General features: G+C 45.1%; 1 protein-coding gene across 6 annotated transcripts in view; it reads left to right on the top strand.

Moving 5' to 3' along the window:
- The window catches only part of LOC144134869 (uncharacterized), a 60,422-nt gene that overhangs the window by 29,536 nt on the left and 5,420 nt on the right, over nucleotides 1-25,466 (top strand). For 2 of the 6 annotated variants that reach the window (XM_077667682.1, XM_077667679.1), the window contains one exon: nucleotides 5,936-6,166. The exons of 2 other annotated variants lie outside the window; for them this stretch is intronic. In XM_077667682.1, coding sequence (XP_077523808.1) covers nucleotides 5,936-6,069 — 134 coding nt within the window. In that variant the 3' untranslated portion in view covers nucleotides 6,070-6,166. Of the gene's footprint in view, nucleotides 1-2,212; nucleotides 2,456-2,755; nucleotides 2,833-5,935; nucleotides 6,167-25,466 lie in introns of those variants that run through there. 2 more of the 6 variants (XM_077667680.1, XM_077667683.1) reach the window with 2 other exon arrangements.

Here is a 25,466-nt window from a genome sequence, read left to right as displayed (position 1 = left end):
AGCAGCGCAAAAGCTTTTAACTGAATCCACGGCGGCGAATGGGCGTCTAAACCCGAACCATGGCGTCGGTCCGCTGCTCGTCTGATTCACAAAGAGGCAAGTCTTCAGGCTTCTTGTGCGCGCTGAAGGTAGGCGGGGGCCTCGACGTTATTTTCTTCGCTATCGTTGGGCAGCACGGCGTCTAGCGTGGCCGTAGCCCCCTGCAATACACGAGCCGAAAAGGCGTCGTCTGGATGGCATTCTGCTGTGTTGTTGTAGGCAAAGACGATGTAAGGCAGGATTACGTACCAGGTCTCTTGTTCGGTATCGACATCCGGGGCCACGTGTAAGACATGCTTCGCGACGGCGTCATGCAGCCATCGAAGATCCACTGCGCGGCACCGGTTGTTCTAGTGGATAAGAAATACGGCGCACTACATTTCTAGGGGAGTCAATTACTGCCGCTTGAACAGCATACGGAAGAAAGTCTACATTGGACCGGCTCTGCAATGCCAAGTACTTCTTGTCGATGGACCTTCAAAATTCAAATTGGCTGCGTCAAAATTCCGCCCCTACCTGTACGGACGACCGTTCAGGGTGGTCAAAGATCACCACGCCTTGTGCTAGCTTACCAGTTTGAATGATCTATCCGGCGCCTGGCATGATGTACCCTGCACTCCCCCGGAATTTGCGTCACCGTCGTTTACAAGAGTGGTAGCAAGCACTCTGACGCCGACTGCCCGTCACGATCGCCTGTAGATGGACCGCCGCCGGACGACGGTGAGAACGCCTTCCAGAGACCCATCAGCTCAAGTTCTTTTTCACAGCTGCAAAACACGAGCCCCGACCTAAAACGCCTCATCATGTGCTTATAAGGCAAGGTTTCATTACGCCCGGCCTCGTTCAAGTGAGGGTTGTCTTTCTTCTGGATACAGAATGATGTCCTTATGAAGACGAACTTCGCAGCGAACGAAACAGCCGACCTCCTTGTTGTTCCTGCTTCTCTGCGAAGAAATTCTACAGGCTTCAGGTGACGGGTCGATAGGTGGACAGGTCGGGTTTTCTCGCACCCTCCGTCGAATTCAAAACAAGTATTAGTGGCCCTGACTGTCTGCCGATATCCCACAATACATGGAAACCTGCCGATATGTCAGTGACGAAAGACTCCTCGCAACCGACCCGAAGGAGTTCAGAACCCTACAGAACCCCTCTCAAGGACCTTCCAACGGATCGGCATGGAATTGCTTGGCCCTTTCTCAATGTCACCGTCTGTAAATAAGTGGATCATCATGGCGACCGATTATCTGATCCGGTACGCCGAGGAAAAGCCCTACCGAAAGAAACAGCAGCAGAAGTCGCAATTTTTTTTTCTGGAGTCAATTCTTCTGTGAAGCAGCACTCCCGATGTGCTCATCACGGACAGAGGAACAGCATTCACGGCGGTACTCACGCAAGCCATCCCGGACGAAAACTGCGTACCATCCGCCGACAAACAGATGCACGGAGCGCCCGAACAAAGCCATCGCTGATATGCTCCGTATGTATGCTGAAGCCGAACAGAAGATCTGGGACATCATCCTTCCTTACATCGTTCTTTCCTTCAGCACCACATTGTAGGAGAGCCTCCAGATGACGCCATTGAGACTCGCCTATGGCAGGGAGACATCGAGCACGCTAGACGTCATGCTGCACAAAATTACTGAAGAAGATCACGTCGGCATCGCAGCCTACCTTCAATGCACAGAATCCCGAAGTCTTGTCAGATTACGGATGAAATACCTGTTGTGGACCAACGCAAGACGCTACAACCTACGAAGACGCGACACGGATTACAAGGCAGGGGAGCGACTCTGGGGACGCACATTCACCGCCGCGGATTGGGAAAGTTTTGCGCCGCTATTTCTGCTCGTACACGGTTCTTTGCCAGCTATGAGAACTGGACTTTGAATTCATCCCTTTTGGAATGGCTTCATCCCAGCGACGCCTCGTACTACAAGAAGTTGTCAATGTCGTGCGTGTAAGTCTCTATTATGCGCTCTAAAGGTTGTGTTTGCATTCTCAGCGTTTATTGTGCACACTCCGTTTCATGTGTTTCTAGTCTCCTCACCTGTTTTAAAGCATCCTGCCGATGCCTATTTGAGAGGGTAATAATTGCACGCATCTTTGTAGCATATGTTTGTTCATTCTTCAAAGCTTCCGGCACGACGCTTTATTGCTGTGTTTTGTGTTACAGGTCGCGACCAGATTTATCTCGATTGATCGTGTTAAGACGGAGCGGATTCTACGTTCTTCCAGAACGTTGTGGTAACTTTTCACGCGAATATCGAAAGTCCGCTATCAGCTTTAAATTGAGCGGAGCGCAGAGCGGCACAGATTCTGTTCGACTACTGCCGAGCACGTTTGTTGCTTCGCCAACGCTGAGTCATGAAGTTCTTTGTGAGCGCAAGTTAGCCTAATAAAGAGTTTCATTTGGAAACACTTTGAGCTCGATTCGTGCACGCCAGACTGCCGTCACTAATACGTGACAATAATTTTATTCCAGCCAGGAGCAGATTCTGTAAGGCCACGTCGTATTTTTACCTCCAAGACCAACATGTCTTCATGTAGTACTAGATAAACTCAGGCCACTACCTAAACAGGATCCATCTCTTGTTAAAACAAACTAGTGTCCGCACTCTTCCGCTCAGATGTAACTCTGTTATGTCGCTTGTGGCAGGACTAGCTTTCACAAACTGTGCTTCAAATCTTAGTGCGATGGCATACTCTTTCATTTTAGAACAGCAGGTTCGAAGACACAACTGCACTCCTACTTGGCCACTGGCACCGCGTGGACAGTAAGTGCGGGTGGCTGAAGGCAGTCCCCTATTGTTTAAAGACACGTTCCCTAAATAAGCCAAATTTTGCTTCATCTTGGCCTGAACATTGTTATGGAATAAAAGCGATCTGTTCACTCCTAAAGGTTTGAAAGCTATATTTTAGAGAGATTTTGGGTCTTCTATGTTGCTACAGAAATTAGGGCAACCTGGACACTCTCTGTACTCGAAACAGAACTTTACATTTCTTGTCTACGATACTCATTTCTTCACTTTATGCTCTTCCTGATATGTAGTGTTCTAAACGGGCATTGCTTGATTAACCTCGCTGCGTTTTAGTTCTGCAGTCTCTCCCCTTTGTTGCGCACGCTTTTCGCCTCCTATGTACAGTTTGGAGAAACAAACAAGGAAGTGAACTGCAACCGCAGAGAGAAGAGTGCCTTATGTCCCATTTTGTTGAAGATATGATTTCATTTTGTTCTCTGTTTCGCTCACTAAAAAAATGTGAACGCTAATTTCTCGTGAGATTGGAATGCAATAGCATTAAATATCACATCGGTCGCAGCTTCATTTGAAGCTTCTGTGTGTCATAACAACCAGATGGGCAGGACGAGATTAACTCACAAGTTCACATTACCTCTTTCAACCAACCAGTAGTTTATTTGCCCCTAGTGACGCTCGGCATGTTGCTACCATTTCGGAGGCCACGTTGGTAGCTGCCATATTGAGCACGTTGTCATGATGTCCGAAGCTCACCTGACCGCTTTCGACCAATCAGGGGCTCATCAGGGCAGATTCTGATGACGACAGAAGGTCGCCTGACCAGGCATTGGCAAAGTTTTTGTGTGACAACACTAATGCTATTTCATTAGTATATCTAGCCGGCGTGTTTGTCACTTCAGCTGTGAAACTCAGTCAACAGAGTTCTATCAGAATTTTTTACCCAATTAAGGAAACAAATATGGGAAGGCAGATCCAAAATAAATGGTAGGAGAGGCATGTGGACAAAAAAAAGTTCCTTCAGAAGTCACATATGAACTGGAGGTAACAACCCAAAGTGGAGCAAAATTGAAAATGTGTAGCGGATAGAAACAGCAGCTAGCGCCAGTTTCCAATCTTCTATGTGCGCCATGATTTTCCTGCAGATATGTGTCTTAAAAAAATGCTTTTTCCTATCACTTCTGTGGCTTCGATTTTGTGACTGTATATTTATGCTTTTCTATCGAACCTCAACTAATCATTTATATCGTTAGACAATCGGAAAACGTTCCATACTTCTAAGCGCCTGTACTCATGCCATTCCAGTCTAACCTAGGGCAAGTGAAACTACCATAGACAAGTGTTCACCACACTAGAAGCGCAAATTAAGGTAGCACAAAAGCGCTGGACGGAGTTATAAAAAGAAATATAAAAGACATTTAAACAATGTTACATCGTCTGTATGGATCTGTATGTAATATATTTAACATTAAGCGTATCAGAAGAATATTCTAATGCTAACAATATATCAGTTATTGAGTTGGGGAATGTAGGGGAACAAAAATATTACTGATTACCTGGAAATTTGTTGCTTAACACGAGTTTATGCCAAACGGAACAAAAGAAGCTACGTTTGTCTAGAAATGCACAACTATCAGTTTTCAAAGTTTACTCGAAATTATGGGGTAGTCACACAAACAGCGAAATGTCAATTGGATCTTTATGGACGTAGCAAATGAGTAAAATATTGCCAGTCTGGTCAGTCTGGTCATGTAAATGCCTATTCTCATCTATGAGAATAGGCATTTATTCAAGTGGAATCATCAGTAATCATAGAGACAATGAAACAAGGACATTTAGGTGTAATATGCGAATTGCCATTTATAATAACATTTGCAAGTAGACAGCCGCTACACTGTTGCACGAAAGAAATTGACGCAATAACAAAGAAGACTGTCAAGCCACAGCGCACATTCTGTTCAGTCTAATTGAACAATACTCGGCATAGGCCTCCTAAGGGTTGCACTGCAATCACGAGTTTAAAAATAACCACTGATGCCTTAGGAACCTGTCATATCAAGGCGGCAATGGCTGCTTACATATTCAAATTTGCTCTTCTGGCGCCCTGACATCAGTTTGTGGGAGTGCTTTTCGCGCCATTTTTAAATATCTTGACGAACACATGAGATAACCGAGGCGCATGTTAAACTCGAGAAAGCATCTTCAGTGCCTTAGTGAAGGCATCAAGTATGAAGGCAGATCACTGCATAAAATTGATATAATGAAAACCAAAGTCAGAATCAAAAGCATATATATGGCGAAAGAGTTAATAACTGCAAATATAAGACCGAAACAAAGAGATCTATCGCAAGTAATAGCTACAGATTGAAATCATGTCTCTGAAATAGAGGGCAGGTTAAGAGCGGCGTGAAGTGCATACGGCATTCGTTCTCCGCTCATGATTAACAGCTTAAGATTATTCCAGAGGAGGATAGAAGAGGAAGTGCTGAATAGTTCGGCATATACTCGAAGGTTGACGAAAATGCACGAAGTCAAGTTCTCTACAATATAGCGATCCTTGGAAAAGGAAACAAGAACTTTTATCGATAATAAAAAGGATACAGAATAACTACCTAAGGAGCAAACACGTATGAATGAAATCTTAGACAATACGTCTAATAAGACAGAAATGTAAATAGGCAACATGTGTCTGCGAAGATCACAAAAATGATCACCAGTGCCGTCAGGAAGCCACCAGTGATACAATGGTTACGAGCTTTTCCTTGGTCTGGTGCTGAGTTATTTAAGGTGAAATGCTTAGGAAATCTGCTTTCAAACCCACCTTGAGAAGAAGAATGTACCTTGTGCCATGGCGCTCTTTGGCCACAGATGCCCTTGCGCAGTATAAAAACTTGATGTAACTGATTGGATTGGAAGAAAAGGTTAACGTACCAGCCTACCGCTTTAAGTTATGTCGGCAAGTAAGGGAACAAAAATTGGAGAGATTGGGTCGCCACAACTGATGCATGAGACTGCTAACGGGAGATTTGTACGACGGGTCTGTATCGTGCAGTAGATGTAAACAAGTTGATGATAATGTTGACTGTTTGCGAAAAGCAAGTCTTTCTGGTTTAGCCTGTGTTGCACGACTTTTGATCTTGCAGGATATGCCTGCATGGTTCTTGTCAAAGACCCACCAGTGAGCAATACCATGCCGAAGAATTGCTCGCTCGTGTATCATCACGCCTGCAACAAGTCGGGAATATCCGAGCAGATATACGAAAATAGCTGCCATTAATCTGCAATTTTTGAAGCATCGTATTAGTTCCCTATTTGCTATAAAATCCAACTCAACAAATATGCACAATAAAGTCCTTCACACAAGCATGTATAAAGGTGGATCTATTGTAGCCAGTATTTTCATAATCCTAACAAATGCAAACAAAAATTGATGATGGCCTAGCCCTGTTAGGCCAAAATATACTTAGCGTAAGCGCAGCGACACCTGGTTCGGAAGAGTTAATATATGAAAGGCACGCATATGCTACATGAGTTTTTATTCACGCGTAAACCTTGAGCCGTCGTGGCGGAGTGGTACCGTCTCCGCCTCAGACGCTAAAGGCCCTGTTTCGATTGGCAGCTCCGACGCAGGATTTTTTTTTCATTCAATGAGTGTGCAGGGGGTTGCTACGTGTCAGTCACGTGGTGCGAAGGAGCTGCCGGCGGCGCGGCGCCGTGGCTGGTCACGTGGTTGATCACTTGACCAGTCGCGTGGATGGTCACGTGGTGCGGTTTCCAGAGGATACGCGCGGGGGCGGCGACTCCGGCGCGCCTTTTGTGCGCCGTGTGACGTCACTGCTCCTCGCGCATGCGCAGCATGGCTCTCCAGTTGCCATGCGAAACTGCTTAACCTCGGCTAGTGTAGCTTACGCCATTATAAATATTTTATTGACAGGCTACTAGCCCTCTTTTCTGCCCACTCAACGACACACCACTGCTTCCGTTACATCATATCGATTCAAAGACGTGACCTCGAAGCTGCACACTAAGCATTATTTACCAAGGCTAATAAGTTATTATCTTGTTCGCGTTGTAATTACCCTGCAGCTTCCCGCTAAGCAAAACTATAATATCCTTGTTCAGACTTCGGCTACCTCCATCTTGGAGCCATACAGGTCAAATAACGTTTCTTAACGGAAACTGGCGCATACAACTATGTTCGTTTTATTCTCTAAAATTATAACCGCACTACAAGTATTATGTCAATGGAACAGAGTTTACATCTGAAAAAAAACCACCCGTCCGTCTTTGTTCCACAGAAAATATCGCGATCATCCTTCACATAGCCTTACCATTATCGCTCATCTCGGGTTGACGATGTCCACAAGTGTGGTTCTGTGCTTTGTTGCAGAACAACGCCTTGTATTTTAATTGCTCACACGTTTTTTCACTGCAGCCACCTTCCCACATTTTTCGCTTGCCTCTTTTATTTAGCTTGTTTTCATCATCTATTCTTTAGTTATTTTTCTTGTTATAGCGTGAGTACATTTTCAAAGAAAAACTGTTGTTTATTTTTGCAATTTTAGCTTCATTCATGCATTTTCTTTCACAAAAACCTCTTCTGTACATTTCCACGCGCGATTATTTTACTGCGCTGTTCTTGCACAGTTGTAGTAATTTTTACGCCATATACGTAAGTAGCTTGATCTTCATAAAACCCTGCGTCTCCCTTTGTCGGGCGTTAGTCTGAAAGAAATCCCAGTACCTCTGAAATCAGAATATATAAATTTAATACAGCCGCTATGGCAGTTCAAACCCAGGCGCTGTGCGCGCCTCACGCGAACGGAATTCTTAGCCCAGGAATGGTAGTTGATTCAAGCGTGTTACAAGGCATCTAGTCAACGCGTTTAGATGTCTGACCAGTATGATTACAAAACTTGTGTTTTAGAATGTACTGATCTCATAGAAGTTAAAAACATGTAACCAAATATTTATAAGCCAACGAAGCGTCAGAAATTGCGGGCAACAAAGGCAACGTTATGGTACTTCGTTGTACTCAAACAACTGGTGTGTATGTGTATGAGTACATAGGGTATAGTATGTACAGCAATAGTGTTTCGTGCAGTGTAGCCTAGACAGTGATTGCTGAAATCTCATTGATCATTATGATTGATTGGTAATCAATAACCGGATTACTAATTGTGATTGCAATCGATCATCTTGATTGAACATGTGATTGTGGATTGGGGATCGGTGGGAAATGAGAAATAAAACGTATCACAAAAACAAAGAGGAAGAGAAGGAGCTATTACGTCTTCTCTTAAAGCGAATATTAAGTGACTTCCTAGTTTTTGTTTTTTCATTGGTGTAATCTACTCTTCTTTCTGAAGCCACAGCACTAGAATGGTGCAATAAAAAGAGAAATGTTGGGGCACGCAGCAGTACAGGTCCCCTATCATGCTTTAGGTATGCAGTAGGGACGAGACTGTGTACTTTTTTCTGCAAAACGTGCTTTCTACAATTAAAGGACGTTCTCGGATCTTGGCAGAGCGGATGGTAACTTTTGCGCTTTTGAGTACCATACATAGCTGATTTTATCGGTGAAGACAAGGGGGAGACAGGTGAAAAAAAAAGAATGAAGGGCAAAAGATTTTAGTGTACAGCCGCACAGCTTGTCATCTGTGGATTCTTAGTTTTAGCTCATCATTCGCATCTCGAAAAGTGTCAGGGCTACCTGGAACGTCCAAAATGTACCGCAACTGAAAGTACCATTTTGGCGTAAGTACGAATGTTGACTTAACGTTTTAGGCTGCCACATCGTGTACCCCGCTCACCAAGAGTTTTGCCGTTTGCCGACGGGGCGGAAGGATGTGATGACACTGGAGGCAACAAGCAGCGTAATGTAGAAAGACGCCCAGGCTTCTTTATTTTTCTTCAACACAGTGTTACGTTTGGAGGCGCCAACATGCCAAGAAAGTTCAAGCCACTGGGAATCATCAATCGACAGAGGCTTCAAAGGGCCGTCGATGTGGTTGCAGCGCCACGAGTGCAGGTGGTTGCGTCTACAAGGGTCCTTCCCCCCCCCCCCCCCCCTGCTGTTTACGGGGTGAAACGGCCCTCCGCTGTCTGAGAACGGCTTTGGTGAAACTGTCTTTTGTTCTCAACGCCTGACCCACCCGGGACATGTTTCTCCCGGAGGGGACGACGGGGGAGGCGCGAGCGGCGGGACTGCAAATGAGCCGTGGCAAATGCGGCCGGGTTTGACTAAGCCAACGTCGCCGGAATCCTCGTGCTTCGAAAACAACTTCGTCTTAGACTGTGCTTTTCCTTATACGTAGAACCTTCTGCTAACTGCAGTGGCAACCTTTAGTTCCCACGCTCCACGTGAAAGCTTCTGCAAACTGCGGTGGCAACCTTTCGTTCCCACGCTACCGCTGTGAAGTGCAGGTGACTGACCTTCGACGCTGCCATGGGACCCCCTTCGGGCTATTCATCACTGAAGCCTGGACAGCGCGGACCATAATCTGCCAGAAGTGGCAAGAGTGTGTGGCTGGGGGCGTCCTGGAAGGCGGACCCGGAAGACTGGACACGTTATCTACATCACAGTGATTCGACGCATTTTTAATGAACTAGATTCCCCAACTAAGGACCTGGGGACAGGGGACCCTATTTAAGCAGCGATCTGGCGTGTGTTCGCCAGCTCCCGATTCACTCTTTCGAACTTTGTAAAAATGTAAATAAACCCTTTCAGTCTCTTCTTCACCTCGGAGCCCCTCTCATCTCCTCGTCACCCCCACAACAGCAGTCTCCCGATCCGGAACCCGGGGACACCGGCCTTGGCGAGAGACGGCACAGGCGAACCTGGGGCCCGCATCTAACAACTGGCGGCGAGCGGTGGGATAGAAGTGCAAGAAGTGCAATCCCCCAACCCCGGTGGCCTGCTACGGGAGAGAAGCCCCACACGTAACAACTGGTGGCAGCGGTGGGATCGAAGCGTAATCCCCCAACACCTGTGGCCTGCTATGGGGTTGGGGCCCCACATCTAACAACTGGTTGGCAGCGGTTGGATCGACCATGCGGCGGGGTGTTGCTTCCGTGGGTGAGTGCTTGAACTTTGCTTGAGATCCGCCAGGCTTCAAATGTTTGGGTTAATACATTGAACTGCTGGGAATCGAGGGAAGTTGATCAGAGAGTCTGAGTGTGTGCAGCTCACGTCAACAGTTGTTCAGCAAAGTCAAGGCTCAGAGCAGCAAACATGGATTTAATGAAGTTGCTAAGGAAAGATTTGCTGTCATTGTGCGAAGAGTTGGGTGTAGATGTAGGGGTTAAGATAAAAAAGTTGGACATTCGCAAATTGCTCTTGGAAACCGCCGAGGAAATAATAATTAGCAATACATGGGAACTCCTCAACGCGGAGCAAAAGCAACGGCTAGCTGCCGAGCAAGAGGAACGGGAGCTTAGAAGGTTGCAGCTTGCGCATGAAATAAAGAAACTGGAAGATGAGATCTCGAGAGCCAAGACTCCAGAGAGAGCGAGTCAGGCCGGATCGTTCCAATTAGATAGACGTGACGACGTAAAACAGTATTGTGAAACAGCGCACACGTATGAGCTAAAGAAACTGGATGATGATATCTCGAGAGGCAAGACTCCAGAGAGAGCAAGTCAGGCCGGATCGTTCCAGTTGGACAGACGTGATGACGTAAGACAGTACTGTGAAACAGCGCACAACCGCCAGGAAGACTGCGGAGCTGTAATGTTGAAACGCAATATCGAAAGCCACGCGGAGACAGAGGACGAAAACTCCATTGCAGACGAGCAGTGCGTTTCAGGGGTAAGCGCTCAAGCCGATAAGCGGGCGGTGGAGGACTGCCTTCAGGAAAGCGAACTGCCCAACTCGGGGGCAGCGGAAGGTCCGTGTGTCAGCAGTGTGGAGCTGACACTGACCTGCGAAGGCAAAGCGGCCAGTTTGCAATTGGATGAATGTCTCCGAGGTGCCTCTGTAAAACTAGATCAAGCTAGTTGTGATCAGGAGACACAAACGGAAGTGTCTAGGCGTAAAAACAGGAATAGGGCAAGGACCGAGAAAAAGCGGTTGAATTGTCAAGCCCTAAAATTATTTGCGCAAACAGGTGCCAATGTTAGCACACATGGAAATGCGGCAGAAGGGAAAGAAAAACCTTCCCGCATTGGACCTTGTAATCTTGCAGCTAAAGTTACTGGTCAGGCGGCACGCGCAGGTGCTTCCAAAGGTGACCGCAGTAACCGAAAGAGAAAAGCGCATCTTGCAAGCTGAACAGGGGCGAGGCTTTTCAAAGGGCATCGGCCAGCGGGAAGGCACAGACCCCCCGACCTAACAGAAAGGCAGTAAGGAAGAAAGGAAATCTACCCGAAAGATCAGAAGGCGCTAGACTGCGACACATCGGGCATATGCGAGCGCAGGGGTCGAGCAACAGAGGCCGCGCACGCAAGCATGTTCAGTGCGCGCTCTGGAGAAGGATGCCTCCTGCACTTTCCGCACTGTATTCGAGGAAGCGCGAAGGGGGAACGGGTAGGCGGGCTTGCTTCGGGCGAGAACAGAGAGCAGCTTCTCGCTCCGGTCGCTGTCCGTCGCCCGGAATCGGTTATCGGCACTACATGGGCTACCGGGGCCTACTGAGCGCGTCGAGGGACTGTGGAGATGACAGTAGCGATCAGGAATGTCTTCTTTCAGTTGCCCTTTGTCACGAGTTGACAGCCGTACAACCAGTCAGAGCGCGACCCCGGTGGGCGCGGCTGAAGGACTAATCCTTTCGACGCGGGGGTGGTGAGCCATGTTTGACCCCGCGTAGCAATTCGAAGTAGCTGTTTTATTCCTCTTTTTTGTGTGTGCGTGTAAAAACGGGGAAGGAAATGCTACTTTGTTTTAGGCTAAAAATTCGGATTTTATCAGGTGTTACTGTTTTCTTAACTTAAATAAAGGTAATTGTGCGATTGGGTTAGAAAGGTCGTGTGTCAATTTGAGATGCTATCAAGTGATAAAGGCACTCACAGGAGTGCAGCGAACACAGTTCCTGAAAAGACGATGAGCTCTTTGCGTAGGTAGAACCGCTGAGAGCTAGTAAGTTCTTTTTGCGTTTGAAAATTTCGCACAGGTTTACTTTTATATATTTAGTACATTAAGACTTGTAACACTTGGTCGAGATACCAAGAGCTTGTCGCTACATTCGCTACATTGACAGTAGTGTTGCTAATGTCAGGCGAAGGCAAAGAAAGCACGGATATTTGTGCCAATTTGAGTACCTGTGTTTAGCGGCGCTAGGTTAGCTAGCCGATTTTGGTATTCAAAGATTAAGCGAACGAAGTTCGGCTGCAGAATTCTGTGGAGAACAGCTGTAGCAGCTTTCTGTACAAGTGATGGTGACGAGGCGCATGACTGACACATTGAGTATAAGAGAAGTCTCTCGCCAGTACGGGACGGAGTAAGGATTACGATGCGCAGTCGCACCTTTGCGAGTTCAACTAGAACAGTTGATTATTAGACTCGAGCGTCAAGCTTCTTTGAAAAGAGCCAGTGGATTAATTTGAGCGTGGGCGATATTTTAAGCAATCTAACGGTATTCTGGTTGTATAAGGGAATCAAAGCTTTGATTGATAAGGAATAGAGTTTCTAATCAAATTTGTACGCTTTGACACACCACCGCGTATTGTACAACTTGGAAGTCTTTGGCGACATCACATGAGACGCAGATGCTCTCTTTACCCTAAATTCGGGCAAAATTTAGGTGTCAGTTTGTTTGTTTATTCTAGTTTTGCTTCCAAATTCGCCACCCCTCTTCAAGTCGTGTACGGCGAATCGGTCTTTGGCAGCGAATTTGGCAGACATGGAAGCTGTTCTTAGTAGCCGAGATTATTGCTGTCAGCTACAAAATTTTGTGCTTACGTTTACATTGACAATGCAGTAGTATTGCATAACAGCCTGGCGGCTCTCGGGTGAATTTCGTACACTGCCTGGGGAGTGGCGCCATGTTGAGTGGCTGATTTCGACTAATGCCTCCATTGTTCGAGGATTAGGACTCTACTCTGTGCTTGCAGGCAAGATGAAGAAGGGCCTCCCACGCTGCAGCTCAAGTCATCTCTCCTCGACCAGTGATTGTGACCACTGGCCGATCGAGATTGTCCTGGCCGCGGAGGAGCTGTTACGTTTGGAGGCGCCAACATGCCAAGAATATTCAAGCCACTGGGAATCATCAATCGACAGAGGCTTCAAAGGGCCGTCGATGTGGTTGCAGCGCCCCGAGTGCAGGTGGTGGCGTCTACAAGGGTCCTTCCCCCCCCCCCCCCCCCCCTGCTGTTTACGGGGTGAAACGGCCCTCCGCTGTTTGAGAACGGCTTTGGTGAACCTGTCTTTTGTTCTCAACGCCGGACCCACCCGGGACATGTTTCTCCCAGAGGGGACGACGGGGGAGCCGGCGAGCGGCGGGACTGCAAATGAGCCGTGGCAAATGCGGCCGGATTTGACTAAGCCAACGTCGCCGGAATCCTTGTGCTTCGAAAACAACTTCGTCTTAGACTGTGCTTTTCCTTATACGTGGAACCTTCTGCAGACTGCAGTGGCAACCGTTAGTTCCCACGCTCCACGTGAATGCTTCTGCAAACTGCGGTGGCAACCTTTCGTTCCCACGCTACCGCTGTGAAGTGCAGGTGACTGACCTTCGACGCTGCCATGGGACCCCCTTCGGGCTATTCATCACTGAAGCCTGGACGGCGCGGACCATAATCTGCCAGAAGTGGCAAGAGTGTGTGGCTGGGGGCGTCCTGGAAGGCGGACCCGGAAGACTGGACACGTTATCTACATCACAGTGATTCGACGCATTTTTAATGAACTAGATTCCCCAACTAAGGACCTGGGGACAGGGGACCCTATTTAAGCAGCGATCTGGCGTGTGTTCGCCAGCTCCCAATTCACTCTTTCGAACTTTGTAAAAATGTAAATAAACCCTTTCAGTCTCTTCTTCACCTCGGATCCCCTCTCATCTCTTCGTCACCCCCACAACAGCAGTCTCCCGATCCGGAACCCGGGGACACCGACCTTGGCGAGAGACGGCACAGGCGAACCAGGGGCCCGCATCTAACAACTGGTGGCAGCGGTGGGATAGAAGCGCAATCCCCCAACACCGGTGGCCTGCTATGGGGTCGGAGCCCCACACCTAACAACAGTTTACACGCACGGGCCGTGATGTGCACAGACGTCGTTATGACATCCACAGCCTTCCCTGGGCACACATAAATAATGGAACGAAAATGCAGTTTCTTGCTTACAAAAAGTGCTCCATGTAGCTATGGACAGCCGAAATGACCGACTGTTAATATGAAATAACGGGCATTATTATCTTTCTTAGAAGGTTTACATTTCCTGTAGTGAATGCAAGGACCAAAATTAAACCAGCCTTGCTGACGAGGGGAATTTAGTCATTGACGCGATGTTGGTTGCCAGGTATATGACTCTCTAAAATGAACCACAAAAAGAAAATGTCAGACATACTCTTGTTCCTCATATTTTTGGACATATCTGTACCTCCCGAAATTACCGCATTTCTCGCTCTAACTGATACGACGCAGAGTGTCACCTCGTTCTATTAAGGACAACATGATATCTAATAGCGCGCTTCACACTGCTGAATAACGATCACTCCGAGCAATGCCTGGAGAACATATACCTGCTGCAATGAAAGGAATGCCTAATGTTTCGGCACTGCACATTTTATAATTCTTCCGTGGAAAAAAGGACTCTCTTACGCGCCGACGTCGTACTCTCGACGCCACGTTACATCAGCTGTTCGCATTTTTTATTTATTTTTATTTTTTATTTTCAACATACTGTCAACCCCAACCGGGGTTTTTACAGGGGTGGGCGGATGTCAAGAAATACCTATTTTTCACATAAAAACAATTATAGAACAGTAAGCAGTTGTACAATAATAGGGATGTCTACTTAAATCAAGACAAGAACAAACAAATTCGGGATAATCAGTTATACAGAACAAAGTATATATCACGAACGTTTTAAGAATATTTAGTCAGTTTTGTGGCAGCATACTCAGCTCGGGAAGCTCAAAAAATTTGAGGACTGTCGGCTGCATTACAATCGAAGCGTCAAGGGCATTCCATTCCCGCACTGCTCGCGGAAAAAAGGAAAAAAATAGAATGTGTTATTGCAACAAAAAAATTCTTCAAGTGCAAGAGGATGTTTGCGGCCGGTGATTTTGGAGTGTCTTATATTGACGAAGTCTTCAGAGTTAAGCTTAAAATAATTGTGCAGAAGCAAGTATAGGAATTTCAAGCGGTACAGTTTCGATCGGATAGAGAAAGGCTGAAGTCCTGCGCTATGCAAAAGTTCAGTAAGTGAATCTGTGCGCCTGTACTGGTTATAGATAAATCGGGCAGCTTTTCGCTGCACACTTTCCAATGCGGCTACGCTAGTGCCTGTATACGGGAACCATGTAATATTAGCATATTCTAATACCGGGCGTATAAGTGTAGTGTATCCCAGGAGCTTTATCTCGGGAGGCGAGTTTTTCAAGGCAGGTTTGAGGAAAAACATCTTGTTCATTGCCTTATTTGCTACATACTGAACGTGCGTTGTCCAGTTCAGGTCGGATGAGATAAGCATCCCCAGATATCGGTATTCCGTAACAGTTCGTAGCGCAGTGTTATCAGAACCATAAGTGAACTTAAGCGGATTTTTTTTCTTTGTGACGGACATAGAAACAGTCTTGTCTTTGTTAATGACCATACTCCAATCATGACAAACACTGAAAAAGTTTATTCAAAGCGCTATTTAGTTTGGTCTGGTCAGACTGATGTTTAATTTCATGATAAAGAACGCAATCATCTGCAAATAGTCTCATTTGTACTTCATTTTGGTTAGTTACATCATTAATAAATAGCAAAAATAAAAGAGGCGCCAGTACAGATCCTTGGGGGACACCAGATACCACGGGAATAATGTCGAAGGTGTGTCCGTCAAATTGGACAAATTGACAACGTTCAGACAAAAAACTGCTAATCCATTTTGCGACGGGACCATCACCAATTAAATGCTTGAGTTTTTACATCAATTTTTGATGCGACACTCGGTCGAACGCTTTGAAAAAGTCAAGGAAAATTATATCGGATTGCGACTGATTGTTAATACCTTGCGCAAGATCATGCAAGAATTCAACAAGTTGTGTTATAGTGGATAGACCATTTCTAAAACCGTGCTGGCAAGGCTGAATTAGTGTTTTAGGTTCTACGTATTGAGTCAGAAATTTTAGGATAATGTGTTTCAGAATTTTCCCACATGTACATGTCAGAGATATGGGTCGATAATTATTCGGGGAGTGTTTGTCACCTGATTTGCGGACAGGGATTACTTTGGCGATTTTTCATTCAGAGGGAATACAACATTCACGAATTGATTTCTGGAAGAGAAGACAAAGATATTTGCTACAAGGCTCGGTAAACGTTTTAGAAAATTATTAGGAATGTCATCTGGACCGCTACTTTTCTTTTCATCAACATGTCGAAGCGAGGATAGCACACCAGCCTCAGAAATTGTAGGTTTACCAACGAGATGCTCGTGGCCATAGTGTTGTGGCGCAGTCTGGCCAACGTGGTTTTTATCAACAGTGAAGACCGATTGAAAATAGTTGTTGAACGAATCTGCATTAAGTTTGCCGTCCAGAGATGACATGGGAAGTCTTATCTTTTGCTTTGTGCGCAAGTAACGCCAAAATTTGCTTGGAGCAGTTTTAATAAAGTTTTGTAATGTAGTGTTGCAGAAATGTTCTTTTGCATATCGAGTTGCATGTTTAAGTTGGCTATTTAATGAATTAAGGCGAGGGTGGTAGTCAGGAATGGAGCGAAATATGTTGCGCTGTCTGAGTCTTTTGATCCTTCGTTTAATATGAATTATTTTACGCGTGATCCAGGGATTATGGTTTTTTACAACTTTTCGAACTGTTGGGACGAAGCTTTCCATGCAATGCGTAACAAGATTTTTAAAAAAATGCCAGACGCTGTCTATACTGGACTGCTTATCTAGACATAAATGGGAAATGTTCTCGTATTCATGAACGAGATAAGTCATAACAGCATCATCATTGGCCCTATTAAATGCAAAGACACGTTTTTCAGTACAATCCGGGCTAACAAGGTTAGTTATAGGCAATTTACACACTATTAATTAATGATCGGATAGCCCTTGAAGTGTTTCTATTGTTATGGCACTGCTTGGAAAGTGATCGCTAACGAAGAATAGGTCTAGAATAGAACTGGTTTGGTTATGAACACGAGTCGGCGTGTCGGCAATCTGCGTAAGGTTGAACGTGAACAAGAAATCTATCATGAGGTTATTTGTAGCTTTTCCGGGGCTAAGAGATTTCCAGTTTTTATCTGGTAGATTAAAGTCCCCAGCCATCAAAATTTTGCTGCCGGGAGTATATCTAAGCACGTAGTCGAACAACGGGTCAAGATACATTGCATCGGAATTTGGAGGCCTGTAGACAGCTCCAACGTGAACAACGCCATCGGTTAAATGGTTCTTGCACCATACAGCCTCAACACCTGCAAATTCCGGCATAATGGAGTATACTATTGCTTGTTTAAGCAGAATTGCCACGCCCCCACCTCTAGATTGTCTATCCTTGCAAAAAAGTGTATATCCGTGTGGGACAAATTCGGAGTCTGAAATGCCAGGATGTAACCATGTCTCAGTGATGGTTACGATGTCAGGCTCAATAGCCCGCAAAGTAGCCTCTAGTTCAGGTACCTTATTAGCTATGCTGCGTGCATTCAAGTTGAGGAAGGTAATCGGCTTTTGCTTCTGGTCGTTCGAGATTCTTGTTGCGGTCTTTCGTTTTTTGTTTCCATTTCTACAATTGCTTTGGCTGACGCAACCTCTCCTGAAGACTTCGTAACGAATGAAGGTTCTCTGTTTGCGTTCTTGCTCTCAAACATAAAAATTCGAGTAAGTTTCAATGGCGCGATCGAATCACGTGCATCAGGGAGTTAAATAGATGCCAGCTTTATCCTAAATTCGCCGGCGTTGCTAAGGTGGAGAACGCCATTTCCCGAGGATACCGGAGAGTGTGTTCGCTGATCTCCATTTTTAGACATCGTCCGCTATGAAAAAGCTATTGAGGCTGTCTCTGCGACTGCGACGTCCACAAAACGTTCCCGCAGCTCCTTGTCGGCGCTGAGGGTTGGAAGTGAGTGAGGAGGTGAAGTCGCAGCGCGAGGTTGCCTGGCTCTGTCAGGATAAAGAAACGCCTTATGTTAAACACGATTGTAGTTTGGGGCTGCTGGCAAAATTAAATGGCCTCAGCGTATATAGTGGCGATCATGAGTATTCATGTTAAGATGGAAAAGAGGAAAAGCTGAGTATTTCATAATAGCAGGATGCGGCGCTCGCGTGCCTTGTTTCGCCTCATGGAAGCGACGTTGCGTCGGAGAGTAGCGTTTCGGGACTGGACCGTCATCATAGGGAATGTCATTTCCCACACTCTATACGAAAACCCCACGTGAACACGTAAAAATGTAAACCGTCCTCACTTGCAGCCCACCTCTTTCAGTTTGCTTTTTTTTAATTCCGAATGGTGGGAACCTTTGTAACGTGAATGGTAATCTCAGTGCTACCTACACACGACTAACACATCACCATCAGCCTGAATATGTGCACTGCAGGACTAAGGCCTCTCCTATGTCTATCCAATTTTTTCTACGCGGCAATTCTTTCTACGTTTTTGAAGGTTATTCTACGCGCTTTTCGCACCTATATCTCAGAATCAAAAAATTTGAATTTAGCGCGCACTGAACGGGGCGCTTGTGTTCTTCGACTCCCGCGGAACAGGCTTTTGCTGTTTCCATGCCGACTATTTCACTTTTTTTGCGAAAGTAAGGCAGAGCAATTAAGATGTTCTTTGGGGCCCTTTATATTGTTTTCATGACTCCAGGACATTTCTCATGATCAAATTGCATCTGGCGTAGGTACTCGCTATTCACCGGAGCCATCCTAAACCAGCCGCAGCACAAGCGAGCGAAAAGGCTGCACTGCCACCAGAACCTGTGACAAGAATCAAAGCAGCCATCATATACACTAACTGCCACCTTAGGTCAGAGTCCCACCATTCCGCATCTGACAGCTTCTATATCTACCATAAGCTCAATAAGTACTTTGGTTTGGGCTAGTTGGTGCATAGCTTTTTGATGATGTCCGGACGGCGCGAAAACAACAAGACCTAAAGAGGCACACGAACACAACAGGACCGGCGCCAACTTGCAACTTAGGTTTATTCGCCCAAACTCTTACATTTTATGAAGCACCCGAGCCGTATCGCAGAAGCCTATCGCAGAAGAATAAGAGATTGCAAACAATAATCACAATTCACGAAGTAGGTGCTACTTCTTAAAGACCGTAAGATACATTCATGCATTCATCACTACACTCCTGATAAAAGCAAACAGGTCCCGAGATTATCCAAACGCAAAACCAACAGGAAAGCAATTCATCCTCACAACAAAGACCCGCGCTTGGCCAAGGCAAGCAGAACGCAATATCAAAATTCTTGTTTAAATACATCGTGTGATAATGAATGAATGATCAACAAAATCTCGGAAAAAATTATGGACATGAAAACTTAAAACCTTCGAGAAATCTTCTCAGCGTCAAAGTACTCAACAATTGTCAAAACTTAAAAACCTTCGAGAAATCCTCTAACCGTCAAAAAAATAAATTATTGAATTCTACACAATTCTCGTTTGGCTGTTAAAACGCATTCAGGAACAAGAAACTGTGCAGAGAAAACCTCAACACATTAAAACCTAAAGACACCCTTCGAGAAAAGCCACCTCAGCGTCACTGATTTAAAGAGACGGTTTACTAACGAATGATCTTCCCGATTTCTTAATAAAATATGCCTATGCTACTTCTCGCTCAAACTTGTCTTTACCGCTCTTCAAAAAAAAATTGTTTTGCTTAGTTCCGGAGGACACTTTGCAGGTTTTGCAGTGGTCTGCAAGGAGGCTTCTATGTTGGTAGTGCACATTCCGCAAGTGCTCACTGGCACGTTCATTGAAACATCGACCGGTTTGCCCTATGTAAGCGCGACCACAGCTTAGAGGAATGTGATACCCAACTTGTGACCTGCATTTGGTGAGCTGTTTTTGATGTTTAATAGGGCAAACCGGTCGTTTCTTCTCCAGTTTAGTCGTAGTTCAGATCTTTGACAGCTTTGAAGGGGCCTAAAACACAACTTGCACGTGATGTTTGTTTGCGAATTTTTTTTATGCCATGGGAAACTTTGTGAATGTAGGGAATGACAGGGTCAAATGTCTTTCGTGCTTCCGGAAGTCTCTTATCATGAGGCCGCTTCAACTTCTGGATTAACATTTCGGAGAAAGCCGAAATCAAAAGAAGCGGGTAACCGGCTTCTCGCAACCTCTGAACTTGGTCGCCGAAGCTCACCGACATCATGTGATGGCAATAATCGCTAAAAAAGCAATAATCGCTAATTCCTTTCAGAATGCCTTGGGTAATTCGTACCATCACATAATGTCGGTGAGCATTGGCGACGAACTTCAGATTTTGCGAGAAGCCGGTTACCCGCCCCTTTTGATTTCGGCTGTCTCCGAAATGTTAATCCAGAAGTTGAAGCGGCCTCATGATAAGAGACTTCCGAAGCGCGAAACACATCGGTCCCTGTCATACCCTACATTCACAAAGTTTCCCAAGGCATAAAAAAGTCGCAAGCAAACATAAGGTGCAAGTTGTGTTTTCGGCCAGATCAAAGCTGTCAAAGATCTGTACTACGACTGAACTGGAGAAGAAACCACCGGTTTGCCCTATTAAACATCAAAAACAGTTCAACAAATGGAGGTCACAAGTTGTGTATCAGATTTCTCTAAGCTGTGGTCTCGTTTACGTAGGGCAAACCGGTCGATGTTTCAATGAACGTGCCAGTGAGCACTTGCGGAATGTGCACAACCAACATGGAAGTTTTCTTGCAGACCACTGCAAAACCTGCAAAGAGTGTCGTCCGGAACTAGACAAAAAATTTGTTTGAAGAGCGGTAAAGAAACGTTCGAGCGAGAAGTAGTAGAGGCATATTTTATTAAGAAAGCGGGAAGCGCAGGCGTTAGTAAACCGTCCATTTCAATCAGTGACGCTGAGGTGGCTTTTCTCGAAGGGTGTCTTTAGGCTTTAATGTGCTGAAGTTTTCTCTGCATAGTTTGTTGTTCTTGAATGTGTATTAACAGCCAAACGAGAATTGCGTAGAATCCAATCCTTTATTTCTTTGACGGTGAGAGGATTTCTCGAAGGTTTTCAAGTTTTGATACTTGTTTTAGTACTTTGACGCTGAGAGGATTTCTCGAAGGTTTTAAGTTTTCATGTCCATAATTTTTTCCGAGTTTGTTGTTGGTCATGCATTCATTATCACACGATGTATAAAAGCAAAAATTTTGATATTGCGATCTGTTTGCGTTGGCCAAGGGTGGGTCTTCGTTGTGAGGATGAACTGCTTTCCTGTTGACTTTGCGCTTGGATAATCTTGGGACCTGTTTGCTTTTATCAGGGGTGTTGTGATGAATGCATGAATGTATCTTACGGTCTTTAAGAAGTAGCACCTACTTCCTGAATTCTGATTATTGGTTACGATTTCTTATTCCTGTGTGATAGGCGTCTGTGATACGGCTCGGGTGCTTCATAAAATGTAAGGGTATGGGCGAATAAACCTCAGTTGCAAGTTGGCGCCGGTACTGTTGTGTTCGTGTGCCGCTTTGGCCCCTGTTGTTTTCGCGCCATCCTGACATCATCAAAAATCTACCATAAGCCCACCCCCGGTGTCGACCCTTGTCGTCCGCAGTACCGTTGCATACTACGAACCATCGAAGGCTCCCCTGATCAAGACCTTGAACGCTAGTTCGCCCAAACTTAGCCCGTGCCAACTTTAAACATCTGGGAGAATAACACCATCTGTTGAAGTCCCCATTGTTGAGAAAATCCGTTGCCCGCGTTGTCAGCGAAAAATAGCGAGCATGATTCTAGCAGGTGGTGTCAGAGAGCAACCAAGGAAACAATTGGGCCACTTAGTTAACGTGACCTTGAACCGCCATCACAACATGGCAATCGGATAGTGAGAAAACTGCCCACTGTGGCAGGTGGCAGTTAAATTACGATTGAGAGCTCGAGAAGAGCAACATGGGCCGCACAAGGCCCACTGCTGTGAACACCTGCCATCGCGGGGCAGTGGCTCATCACTTAACCACTGCCCCATTGCTCCAGGAGGGCACGAGGACTCCCCAGGATCTATGAATGCAAAGTAGATAATGACCTACATATATGAGAATTACCCCAGACGCTATCGCGTGGTACCCTTAAGGAGGAGCTTAAGCGTGCCTTCCTATTTTCTTTTCCATTGAAGGGCCTGCTACAACGCATACGAAAACTGCATAATATCCTTCACGACGCGCAGGCTATACAAGACAGCGCTCCTGAATACCTTGACCAGCATTCAGCGTAAAGAACGGGCTCAGTACCTGCTGCATTGAGTTATCATTAGGGAAGTGAAACTGGGAGTATGCGTGTTGAAGCAATAGAGTGCCTTGCCTTGTTTGAAAAGTGCACCTGAGCATGCAACTAGAAAGGAAAGTTTGCTTTTGAAATTTAGTGTTGTAGGATATTTGGTGAAAACTTTGCTACCACCACACATATGTTAGTGCTCCGCGCTCAGCCTTAATCTTCTAAATCGTGACTCATATGCTGGCTGTCAGACGTTAACCTCACTATAGGGTGCTGATAATGACTGCATCTAGACAGTCTGCATCTAAAAAGTTCTTCACAACGTGATTTAGTAAGGTGTTATTGAGAGAAAAAAGGCTTGTGTTGTTGGAGGAGCTCAGAAGGTTTCTTGAGGCCTTATATTAAGAGCGCTTAAAACGTAAGGAAATCCAATAAACCATATCCACTCGTAATGAGCAGAGACGCCTGCGATTGAGATTTAACACCGGTAAGGACTATGCTTGTCTGTTCAGCAACCAAGGCGGCTATTGCCAGCAACATCGCTGAATCTTTTAGGACTTCCGACAGCCTGCTAGAGATTTTAACTGGTCTTCATAATATAAACAACTCATGGTTCTCGAGAACTATTTATCAACAGACAGTAATAACGAGGGAATGGCTGAAAGCTGTACCCTTTTCGTTAGCCTCCATGGTTCTGCCCCATAAGTTAGTACAGGTAATATATACCTGTTTAATACTTCTTTTTTAACGGGTTATTAATAAACTGCCAATCATGAACCGAAATGACCTGTATTATGCGCTCCACACGATTCTTTTTGTAGTTATTTCCGTCTCATGATCCGGATAAGCGATCACTACCTGCTCCAAGTAGACATATTGCCTTACCACTTCCACCATCCACCTCGCTGCCAATTCTGAACTGCTGTTTCCTCGCTATACTGTTGAGCATTGCTTTGGTTGACTGCATGTTAATTTTTGTACCCAATGTTCTGCTCTACCTGTCGAATTGATTTATCATGCTTTGCAGTTCATCTCCTGATTGACTTAGCAAGGCAATTTCATCAGGAAACCGGAAATTGCTTAGGAATTCTCTTTCAACAATTATCCCCGACTGTTCCCAATTCGGGCATCGGAAAAACTCTGGTAAACGGGCGGTGACTAGCACAGGTGGATCGTGGCTCTTGCCTGACACCATTCCTTATTTGAATTTTATTGCTCAATTTATAGAGCACAATGGTGTCTGTGCAGTGAATACAGTTATATTCCTGTATTTTCACAAAAGCCTCTTCTAGAACCTGATTCCGCAATACGTGCATGACTGCTGAGGATTCCACTGAGTCATATGTTATTTTGTAATCAATGAAGGCTACATATATGGTTCGATTTTAATCTGCGCATTTCTCTGTCACCTTGCTGCTGGTTTCAATATCACCTATTATCAAGCATATTTTAGGAAACCCTGCCTGATGGCTTGGTTTATTGAAATTTAAGGTTATCCTGACTTTATTAGCGATTACCTTAATAATTACCTTGAAGGCAACGGATAGGAAGCTGACCGGTCTGTAATTTTTTAAGTACATCACGTATGGTTTCTTATTAGATAAGATGTTAGCGCTCTTCCAAATATTGATAGGCTCAATGTCATAATCCATTTCACATACAGAATGGTTAGTTGTTCTAGCACAATCTCCCCTCCATCCTTCAAGAGATCTAGTGTTGCCTGATCCTCACAAACTGCTTTTTCCCTTTGTATTGCTGTTAAGGCTTTCTTTACTTCCTCTTTCGCTACTGACGGGATGTGCCATTGCTGCGCACATTGCACGTTCTGGGTAGAACTGTGCGGCTACTTTAACAATCTCATCCAAATTTCTAATTGCATTGTCCTCTTTGTCTCTACATACATTAATTTGTTTTATCGATACTTAGTTTCCTCTTCACTGCCTTTAGGCAGTGAATATTAAGAAGCATGTTCGATTGTGTGCATATTAAACTTCGTTATGTCATCTGCCTTTCACTCAATTATTAAACATGATAGATCTGCCACTTCCTTTCTTTCTGTAGGGTTAGATACTTTCATGCTCTGGCGTTACTTATTCAGATCTTTCGTCTCCTGAGATAGCTTGCCGGTATTTGGTCTAGCCATCCTACCGCATGCTTCTACTGCTCACTCCGTAATGAGAGCTTACAGAATATCGTTCATTGTATGAACATTAAGATCGCCATCCCCAGTTAAGGCTGAATATCTGTTCTGCAGCGATATCCTGAATTCCTCAACTTTCAGTCTTACCGCTAACTCGTTAATGGCCTTCCGCGTCAATAATTTCTTCAGTTACCTCTTCAAGCGTAAGCTATTTTGGACCTTACCGTTCTGCAGTCGCTTATACGGGTTTTTTCGAGGACCTCTATATCCCGCACGGTAGCAGGATATGAGCGTATTATAAAGTCTTTTTCATTATTTGTGTAACCATTAGAGCTCTTCCGCGTCCACTCTGTTCTTTCGTTTCCGGAAGAAGGTATTCATGATCCTCCAGCATGCTGACAAAATCGCGATCTGTGCAAAATAATTGTTGGATATTCTTGAGGTGCCCATTACTCATGACAATCGAAGCTCAACTCCAGCAATTGCACAAACATAAAAACACAACGTACCAAAATAAATTTCAAAGACAAAGATATTCTCTGTATATAAAAATATCTAGAGCGCTATTACACTTTTGGCGCGTCAATATTCAATAAAAAACGGCAGAAACACTACCTTTCATTTGTTACAAAATTTTGGAGGGATCACTGATAGCTAATAGCAAGAGAAATGAAAGCTTAAAAATCAACTTTAAAGCAACCATAAACTTCAGTACTATGCTTGGCCGGCTTATTCCATCGTTCTTTTTGTTTGTTTCAGTCAGAGAAATGAGGTATTTTCTTCAGTAGAAGCAGTGATTTCTACACTTTATAGTCATACTAAATGGCGTGCCCCGCGGTCATAACGCCGTCGATTCCGCAATGGCCCGGAACATGAGAAGCACGCTTGCCATCTTAGTTCTGGAAGGCGGCATACAGATAGCAGTTTTTATTGTACATATTGATTCATGTCCTCTCTAATTTTGTGCTACCCGACATATCTCGACATGGAGATGAAAAAAAAAATTATTCCAAAA

Source organism: Amblyomma americanum, chromosome 5 (assembly GCF_052857255.1).
Source record: "Amblyomma americanum isolate KBUSLIRL-KWMA chromosome 5, ASM5285725v1, whole genome shotgun sequence".
NCBI lineage: Eukaryota > Metazoa > Arthropoda > Arachnida > Ixodida > Ixodidae > Amblyomma > Amblyomma americanum.
This window is presented reverse-complemented; position numbering and strand designations above follow the sequence as displayed.